The sequence below is a fragment of the Odocoileus virginianus genome, chromosome 24, assembly GCF_023699985.2.
Source record: "Odocoileus virginianus isolate 20LAN1187 ecotype Illinois chromosome 24, Ovbor_1.2, whole genome shotgun sequence".
Classification (NCBI taxonomy): Eukaryota; Metazoa; Chordata; class Mammalia; order Artiodactyla; family Cervidae; genus Odocoileus; species Odocoileus virginianus.
The window spans coordinates 19,083,990-19,094,528 of NC_069697.1; the positions used below are offsets into that span (position 1 = coordinate 19,083,990).

Sequence of the window (10,539 nt, forward strand, 5' to 3'; positions counted from 1 at the left end):
CCAGCAAGAATGGAAATAATGACAAATATCCAAGGAAGTTGTGAGATTTAAATACTGTAATACTGTGATTAACAAGAAATATTCTTTGGTCATTCAGTTGACCGAAGTATATTTCTTACATATGTGTATATATTTGGTTCTTACCCCAAGGTTTCTGACTCACAACTCCTAAAGGCTTTGGAATTTGCTGAACAAGAGCAATAAAGTTATCTTCTGTTATGTTAATAAGTGATTTTGGAAAGCACTTAGGTAACCTGGGGGGGGGGGGGGCACTGGTTGCTAAGAGACCCAAAACTTCAGGAGAGTGTCTGAACTTTCAGTCCCTCCCCCTCATCTCCTGGGAGAGCAGAGGTACTAGAGACTGAGTTCAACTGCCAATGCCCAGTGACTATGAAATGAAGCCTGCATTAAAACCCAAAAGGACAAAATCCAGAGAGCTTTCTGATTGGTAAACCTGTGGAAATTTGGGGAGAGTGGCATGTGCTTGGAGAAGGCATGAAAGCTTAGCACCCTGTTCCCATCCCTTGCCTTGTACCTCTTCTATCTAGCTGTTCCTGAATTGTACTATTTTATGGTAAATGAATAATCTAGAGAATAAAGAGCTTTTCCATTCTGTGAACCACTCTAGCATATTCCTCAAGCCTAGGAGGGGGACTTGGGAACCTCTGATGTATAGCCAGTTGCTCAGAAGAACATGTAACAACTTGGGCTTTTAATTGGCATATGAGTGGGGAGGGAAGGCAATCCTGTAGGACTAAACCTTTAGCCAGGACAATCTGACCCCATCTTTAGGCACATGGTTTCAGAACTGAGCTGGATTATAGGAGACACCTGGGATTTGCACACTTTCAAGTACATATTGTAAGATGTATTTAAAGACTCTTCACAAGTGGATGCTGTAAGCAAATAATCTAGTTAATGAAAAATTCTATTTAACATAAGCAAAATATTTCAGGCTAGAGATTTTTAAAATTCTAATCTATTATTTTATCTATTTTTACTGGAGAGATATGAATTTCACAAGAAGTCAAACACAGTGATGCCATTTGCTATGTTTTATTTTGCTATTAGCTTGTTAAACATAACATGCAAATAATCAAAAAGAAACATACACATGACTTAGGGGGAAACATAATTCTAGAAAAGAAAAGTTTCATTAGGTAAGTATATATATATTCTTAACACTAAAAATACTGCTTTAAATGTATGTAGTTTCATGATTTTTGTCTAGTATTTTGCAGAATTATTGGTCTCAAGATTTACCATCTATTTTTCAGCTAAACAAATTTGAACATTGAAATGTGAACATTTGAGCATTGAGATAGTTTGCTTCAGGACTGTAAACATCCATATGCATGTAATCCATGCTTTTTGACACATTAAGATTTAGAAATTATAAAACTTGACTTTCATGAAACCAGTAAAAAGCTTTTCACATCATTTGACAGTAGAGATGTAAAAAACACTAAATTTACAAATAAAGCATTAAGTTTCTTGTCAAGGCGTGTGTGTGTGTGTGTGTCTGTGCTTGTGATGAAATAGGCCTGCCTTTCATCTTCTCCTTTAAAAAAGTAGCAAAATGTTTACAAAACATTTTCCCTTAGAATTAGAAATTTATGAAAGTAATAAACAGCATCAAAAAATGAATACTATAAAAACTGACACAAATAAACATAACCATAAACTGCTGCTCCAGGCTACACCTCAATGTAATTGGAATCAGTAGACATTAATTAACAGTGATCTCATTCGCGACACGTAGACATTCATACATATCAGGCGGCAGACTAGTCTGGGTGATGCGATTGCCATCCAAACGCAAATGTTTGATCTTGGAGTAGGATAGGGGTCCCAGGATCTTACAGAAGCTCTTTACATCAAACTCTGGAAAATTAAAGAGTGAAACATTTCAATCTTTTCTTTCAGTACATGAGCTTGAAACCATCATTTAAAAAAAGAAAATCTTTAAGTCTATAATAATATCCAATAGGACGTCTTCCCACTTATTTGATGTATCTTTGAATTTAGAACTATTAAAGGAATATTTCAGATTTCCAAAAACCCAATAATATTTAGTAAAGAATACCTATGGTTAAGACAGAAGATTCAATTAATGTTTGAAGGAACAGAACTTAAGTTCTTAATGAAACATCTTTTTAGTATTATTTAAGTTCTTGACTTAGAAATACTGTATTATAGAAAGACATGCAGTAAGCCTATCATGTTGTCTAAGCATTATTTTGAAATATTAAATCGAGCTTGAGGAAATCTAAGATGGGGTGCTGTTACATAAACAGTCTCAGCAGAGTAAGGATTCTGAGTTTTTGCATCTTAAAATAAAAAGGGTTAAATAGATGAAATTTCTAGAGAGTTTTCCAACAACCACACTTCATGACAAAGATTCAAAACTCCAAAGCAAAAACCAAATCATGGAATATCCATGATCTCAGTCCATGTCCTTTTCTTCTGGGCTCAAAAAGTTGCCACAAATGAACATCTGATTTAGTTTTTAATGGACACCAAGATGGTTACTAGATAGCATGACCTGTGTATGTACATTGAAACCGCCTATGTTGGCACAAATCTATTTCAGATTAACCTTATGCCAGTCCTTTATCTTGTTATTTTTCTTTCATTTTTCAACTCTAGCTAACAGTGACTTCAGTTGAAGCCCAAACACACTGCAGTCTTTCCCTCTAAAATGTTGTCTTAAATTACTCATCTGTCAAATTCCAGGGATTTTTCTTTCAGTACTGCCTCTGAGAAAGTATGGAACAATGGAAAAAACATGGGTCTAGACCTATATTAGTTTTCTATCTCTGCCATTTACCTTCTGAAACATTTATCAGAGTTTCAAGTATAACATATCCATCACACTGTGTGGCATGAAGATTTCATCAACTAAGGTATATAGAGCACTTCACACAGAGCTAGCACATTACTGTGTACTGAATAATTATTGGTGTCCTTTTCTTTTTCTCTCTTCTAAATTGCTTTATACTAGGAGGATCTGTGACTAGTTTAATGCTTGAAGTTGCAAGTTTGAAAAATGAGAAATAGTTTTTGACTGTACATTTCCTAATATAAGAAAAGCATTAAGGAACTCTCTTTATCTTACAATGTGGGCAACTGGTATGTGTAAATATTATGCAGCGAGATAAACTAAGTTGAAGACACACGTGCAAAGTCACATGACAAGAATCCCTGAAATGTGTATACCTAAGTGTCAAAGATAAGGAAGGGAGAAAGGTCACTACTCACTTGCAAATGACTGAACGTGCTGGGAACTGGAATTACAGTCTCAGCTTGGCACTGAGACGCTGCTGGCATCTCTCTCTTGGTCTATCTGTCCCATCTTCTACACTGGCTCTTTCCTTTTTACTCATACAATGAAAACTGATTTTTCCACTTTCAAATGCCCCTGCGTTTATATCTTTCTCCTTTCTTGTCTCAGAGTAGGAGGTAGTCTTGCTCCTGTTAACCTCCACCCACCAAATCTAATGGATTTCTTCAGCCCTCAATCATCTTAAATTCCATTAGCATTTTGGCCTGTCTGAGTATCCTTTTTCCTGACCACAAAAGTTTATAATGTGGGACCATATATTGCCACATAGTGAATTTTCCCCTGGAAACAACTCTAAGGGTTTAGCTCTGATAGCCTGACTGTATTGCATGACAGGCAAGCTTTCCAGATGCAAGAAAGAAGACGTGGCATTGCAGAGCTGGCAGTCACGATTTCCTTCATGAGAACACCCCAGCTCCACTAGGAGTTACATGAAACTGTTGCAGAATTGTAAAGTAGCATATTAATAAGGCACAGTGCAATTTTTTTCTGATAGGAGTGTCAATATCCTTAGCCAGTATGACAAGGGGACCAAGTTTTATAATATACACATGCTCAATTTCAATAGATTATTTTGCACATAGAATTATCTACTGTGTGAATCAGTGTTTCCCACCTGAGTTTTCATTTTAAAAACTTCATCTGTGAATTACAGGTTTTTTTCTTCTGCCAACTTCCATTAAAAAATAAGGTGAATATTGGTGAATAGTCAACTTATGATCCGAATCTTAATAGCTTAAATTGAAAAATGTGCCAGGAGATCAGGAGAGTGCATTAACAGCCCAAGTGGATCAGGTCAAACTCCTACCCAGCAGATAAATGAAAAATAAACTATAGAAGTAAGAGAAAGGAAAGAGAAATGATGGGGAAATCAAATGCGGTTGTGTGTAAGAAAAAGAAGCTCTGTAATTCTAGTAAACTATATTCCAGATGCTTATCATAGTCCTCCTTAAACTTTCTCACAGTCCTCACAAGAAACACTGTGAGCACTGCACACACCACCCATACCAGGGAAAACAGAGATGGATGATGGTCACGATGGCAGAGTAACATGTTGAGTGCCAAGTGAAGACGTCAGAGGAGACCATGAGTGGACGCGGCTGCTCTGGGGACAAGTAGGAGAGATATGTTAAAGTCTCTGATGATTGTGCCTCCTCTGGACTTGAATTCTCCCTTAGCTACATATTGTCAAGAAATGAATGCAGACACAGATTGAACTCATGAAGGAGGCAAAGAATAACAGATGAAAATCAAGAGTTAACACAGTAAAATTAATTAGCCCAGAATATTAAATTTGAAGAAATGAGTGTTTAAATTCTATATGACCTTAATAATTTCTTATCTGGATACTCTAAAGAAAAGCCACATACTGGATAAAAAACTAAGCTAGAATTCTATATTCTAGAGAAATATTTTGTTGGCATTTTTAGTTTTTTTTCTTTAAACTGGAGCCAATTTAATATTTGTGTCACGTGACTTAGGTATTTAAAATCTTGAGGAAGTATCAATCAATCATAGGCACAGTTTTCTACTTACTTTCAAGTTCATTGACCTCCAGGTAATAGTTTTCAAGGTTTTCATTGACCGTCGGTATGCTTTTCAGCTTATTATAGGAGAGATCCAGCTCCAACAAAGATGAAACATTAAAAGAATTTCCAGGTACTCCACTATCAGCCAGTTCATTATGAGACAAACGCAGATACTGCAATGCACTGAAACGCTTGAAATACTCGTCAGGGATGTTGCTAATCTTGTTGTTGTCTAAGTAGAGAGTTAGAAGAGATACTGGGAGACCAGAAGGTAGTTTGGTCATCTGATTGAAGCTCAAGTCAAGGTATTCAAGTGACTTCAGACCTTTCAAAGCAGCTGAAACGACATCCTCTTTCAGCTGATTGTGCTGAAGGTGGATAAAGGTCAGGTTAACCAGTCCATCAAAGGAGCCAAGCTTAGAGATTTTGTTGTGAGTGAGCTGCAGGTCCACCAGAGATTTGGGAAGTGGGCCCACAGATTCGGTCAGATTGTTGTAATTTATGTGCAGCTTCTTCAGTTGCTTCAGTTTAGAGAAAACTTTTCCTTTGATCTTGGAATTTTCTAGAAGGTTGTGGTCAAGAATGAGCCACTGCAGGTCAGTTACGTTTTCAAAGGCCTTGTCATCAATATGGTCAATCTGGTTATTCCTAAGGTAAAGATACTTGATTCCAGGAGGCACCATGGGCACGCTCTTCAGTTTCAGCTCATCACAGTACATGGCTGTTGGATAGCTTTCAGGGCAGTTACATTCTGGGGCACAGTTTGGTGATGACCTCCCGTATATTGATTGGGGGAAATCGTAATAATCATAGTAATCAAGATAGGTGCTGCTGGCACCGCCAATTAATGCCAAGAGGAGAGGAAACACACCTAGATTCATTTTGGCAAATGCTTTGAATCCTAAATAAAGTGAAAATATGTATTATAAAATAGTATTCTTTCAGGAAAAGTATACTAAGAAGAAAGAAAATGCATTCGCAAATGTGAATTTTATTATTTTAGAGTGCTTTTTTACTGCACTAATGATGTCTGTTTAATTTGCTTTTAAGGATTAGGATAAGGATGTAAATTTACAATGTGTGGGGAAGGGAACAGATTCCAGGACAGAGTGCATACACTGGCGCCCCCTTCTGGGCGAGCTAGGCCTAACTGTTCCAGTCAACCTCTCTTCAGGTCCTTTCTTTAATTACATGGATTCCTGCAAGAGGTATCTGGGAGGTGCCCATTAACCACCATGTTAGAGCGCAGCTTCAGAATACCTTCAAAACCAGAAGAAATAAAAACAAGAAGACAATTGTAAACTGGACCCTCTACCCCACCATTCAACATCATTAAAATATCTCATTAAAAAGATCCTTCCTGAGAACATGGGCAATCTGTGATTTTGTCTGGAAGAACGTTGTTCTTATGTGTGTCTGCTGGAGATGGTTGGGGGTGGGGGGGATGATGGGGATGGTAGTGGTAGGGTGCTGGGGAGGGTGGAAAATTCTTTTAGAAATGTCTTTATTGCTGACTCTGAAGAAAGGAAACAGACTTCTTAAGTGGGGGTTGTGCATATTATGTCATCTTTTGTTTAACATTCTATACTTTTAAGCACATTACAGAACTCTGTTTGAAAATTAGTATTTAGTGCATTAGTTTTAGTAAAATTATTGTTTGTTAATCAAGGAAATGTCACGAACTCTAAACAGTTTTAAACCTAGAAAGAGATCCAACTGATAGAGAATGATGTTCTTTTCAAAGTTTTGAATGAAAGTTTTTCTTTCTCTCAGTCACACACAATTTGTCTACGTTCTTCATGTTAAAATTTGAGAAGGCAGGATTCGCTTATCTGGGTTTAAGCACGCTCACTGAATGAAGATGGGGAAGAAGGGCGGAAGGTCTGCATTAAACAGTGGGCATTAAGAGCCATGTAGCAAAGGATCGATTTGGGAAGATACATTTAAAACAATTTGTATCAGTGATCTTCACATGTACCTGTTGTTAAGGTGAGGATCAGTGAAGCACATTTCAATTGCTTGGGAAGTAAAGGGTCAGCAGTATAGGTAAAGGAAAATAGGATATGAGTTGGGCTTTGGTGGAATAAAGAGTTATAGCTGAGCAATTGGTCACTCTGGGAGGGAAGTTGTTACTGTGAAGCAGCATCCACATTCCAGTGGATACCATAAAATAAAATCTCTTCCTGTGAGAAACAGGTACAAGCTTTTGGATCTAGGTAGTTTGGGATAAGCAGGATTTTCTGCTTTCAGAAATTTTCAACATCTTTCTTTAACTTGGAATTATAAAATACTTAAATTTAGCAGATGAAACACTCAAAAAGATTGTTAGGATCACTCTCATAACAGACACAATGTAACACATAGCCAGACTCTTAGTAAATTATTCCCTAAGAATGTGATGGAGTCATTAAATTTAGCTGACAGGACTTGGCCATGAGAACAATTACATAGTGCTAGTGTAATTGTAGGATTCTTTATAAATTACAGTATATTAATGCTGTAAAGATTTGTCTTACTTTATTAATAAGTCCACCTTATTTTAATTCAGTATACACTAAAATAGACATGGGAACTATAATGTGAGTATTGAATCGTAATGAAAAATGCTTCCATATTTTTTGGCAGAGTCAAAACAAGGGCTCTGAATTCAAAGAGAGTTTGTAACCATATAATGACTCCATTATGAAACAAAAACACTCTTTACTTTCCCCTAGTTATTTCAAATACCTGTGGCTATGAAGAAAAGGCTTTTTTCCAAACAGTAAATCATGTTTCCCAGAATTTGTTTAAAACATATTCCTGTTTCTTGAGACATACATCCACAACCCAAATCTTTAAAATTAACAAAATAAACTTAAGTAATCCTTTTGTTCAGGTTTTATAACAGCATAAAATGTTTACAGCAAATCATAACAAATTATAATGACATACCAGTTGCAAAATATTTTGAATACTGATCGAAATGGCTTTCTTTGTTCCAAACTCAGTTCTAACAAAACTAACATATAGAACTACTTAGCATAAAAGAGCAAACATTTTAAATGCCATACTGTTTCACTGTGTTTACTCTCTAGTGAAACCTTGAAACTTTTTATAACATCCTTTGCTAAGGAAGGCATTATAGGCTGTATAAAATGTATCTTAAATTCATAAATCATGGAAAGTAGATTATGCAAGATGTGAAAGTAAATGCTCAAAACTGGATTTGCTGTTGAATAGAAATTGGCAAAGTTGCTCTGGAATTTTTTTCTGTTCTTATTACAATAAACACTGTCCCAAACCGTCAGCATCCCCGGTGCTATAGTTAAAACAGCACTTACCTTACTGTCTGGACCCTGCTTTCGTTAATTCTTAAAGCAGATGCACTATGGACAAGAATCCACCAATATATGCTGTAAACTCTGTCAGGACGGAACTGGCTGCCAGATTCTTAGTGATACAAGAGCTGGGGGGGGTGGGGGTGGAAACCCAGCCCAGTCACGCCAGTCTCTGAATGGAGTTATGTCATTGTGGGGATCTTGTGGTGTGGCATGCAAACACTCTCTAACGAGGTGCAGGTGGGCTTGGTGAGCAAGGACAGCCCAGCTCACTCCCTATGGAGTAACAGATACGTGCTGCTACTGCTGATGCTAAGTACTAACCCAGCCCAAATAACCTAGCTTTTAACCCCAAATGGAGTCCTGCTGCAAATGAGGGATCTGCAGTGAGAATGTTCTCTTACAAAGCCCGTTACTTCTATAGCTGTGACAATTGAATGCAGTTCTCTCAGGCAACTATCATGTTCCTCCAAAGGTCACGAACATCATCAACTGAATAAACCATCTCAGGAGAAGGTAAACGAGCAGACTCAGGAGAATTGAATCCTTTTTGCTCATTACTCTTGAAATTTATTCTCACTTGGACCAACTTAATTTTTGGCCAAAAGAGAAACTTACATTAGTTTCGAAAATATTAAAATGCTTCATTTATACTGTGATACAAGTGATAAGTATCAACATTTCCAGTTTGCTTATGTTAAGCAGACTCATTTTATGCTCTTCAGGTCTGGAACCAATCAGTAATATTCTGCCTGTTTCTTATTTTGTGGATTTAATTTAGGAATTCATCCAAAACCTGACTTGGGAATAGTATTCTATAGCTTATTGCCAAAAAACATAAAAGAACATGAAAAAATAAATGTATACTAAAAATATCACAAAGTAATCATTTTTCACTGTCATTGCATGCTAGCAATATATTTTTTTTCAAAACTGAAAGTTATGCTAAGTTGCATTCTCCCAAAGGCCTGGTTTGACATATGTTTCCTTATCATTTCCTGATGCAGGCTTCTAGAAAATGAGAATCTACTCAATTCCTTGTCTATTTCATTTTGTGATTGTATCAGCTTTGCAGCTTCTTTATATGATTTTCCCATCCAAATTCTTCATTTCCTCATGTTTATAAGAATTCTTAGAATCAGATACTTTGAGTTGCCACATTGTAAGATTTTCCCTTTTCAGATAAATATGTGACATTTTAGTTATGAGATTTTTGAAAATTAATTTAAATCTCCATGATCAATAATGCATTTGCCTGAAAAATTACTATTAGTGTAAATGCCTCATTTTTTGTCAGAGAACAGTTTAAAAACTAAAAACAATCTTCTTCGAAGTAACTAATACAATGGTAAGGTAATTTGTAGCATAACATTTTAAGAAAATCTTAGAAAGACCTCTGTTTTACATTGGTCTTCACCAGTAGTTCAGTGGTAAAGAATGTGTCTGCAATGCAGGAAATGCGGGTTGATCCCGGGGTCAGAAAGCTCCCCTGGAGAAAGAAATGGCAACTCACTCCAGTATTCTTGCCTGGGAAATTCCATGGACTGGGGAGCTCTTGGTGGGCTATAGCCCATGGGGTCAGACAGGACTGAGCCACTCAACAGCAACAACAAACACAGTTTTACAATAGAGGACATAAATAAACTTAGAAGAAATTAAGAAACAAAAGGGGTAAATTGATCAGCCATGTATAATTAAATGTCTCATTGTAAGAAGATAGCTAAGACAATACTAAGCATTAGTATTGTCAACATCTATAACCTGCAATTTTGTTTGAAAAATTCCAGCTATATATTCCAAGGATTTTTCTTTTGAGCAATAATGTGTTGTCTGTAACAGAGTTCGAATGCACTAAGTTGGATTTAGCTTATTGTGAAGCTGATATCGTCCATATATACCTTTTTCTATAAAATTAGTTCTGTGAGGCCAATAATTGGATACGATTGCATATTTTAAAGCATATTTCTTAGGCTTTATTAGAAAGAAATTAAATTAATATTTGTGGTGTATCTAATTTATCCCATGCATAATTCTCAGAATGTTCACATATTTCTAAGTTTAAATTTCATGCTTTAAAATCCATTAAATATTATTATCACATTTTCAGAGAAGTAAAAATGGAGACTTAGAAAGTCTAAATAATTCACCGAAAGTCACCTAACAAGTAAGTGGAAAAACAAGAGCACCTTCACCCACTGGAAAGAGGGTGGATACGATGGAGCTAGGAAAAGGTATTTAATTAAAGTATTTTCTAGGCAACATTATTAACAGTTGAGAAAATGCACAAATATTAACCAGGCAAAAGTTTTTAAAAGGCACAAGTTTAGCTAAGCAATGGTTTCTTTCTTTG

The 10,539-nt window shown here is 36.3% G+C and overlaps 1 protein-coding gene across 1 annotated transcript; it reads right to left on the reverse strand.

The window, feature by feature from the left end:
- Positions 1-1,040: 1,040 nt before the first annotated feature.
- On the reverse strand, positions 1,041-8,470 carry LUM (lumican). The gene is made up of 3 exons (XM_020911360.2): positions 8,193-8,470; positions 4,880-5,773; positions 1,041-1,884 (listed from the first exon to the last, which is right to left on the reverse strand). Exons 2-3 carry the CDS (start codon positions 5,751-5,753, stop codon positions 1,730-1,732), a joined length of 1,029 nt encoding a protein of 342 aa, XP_020767019.1. The 5' UTR covers positions 5,754-5,773; positions 8,193-8,470; the 3' UTR covers positions 1,041-1,729.
- Positions 8,471-10,539: the final 2,069 nt, after the last annotated feature.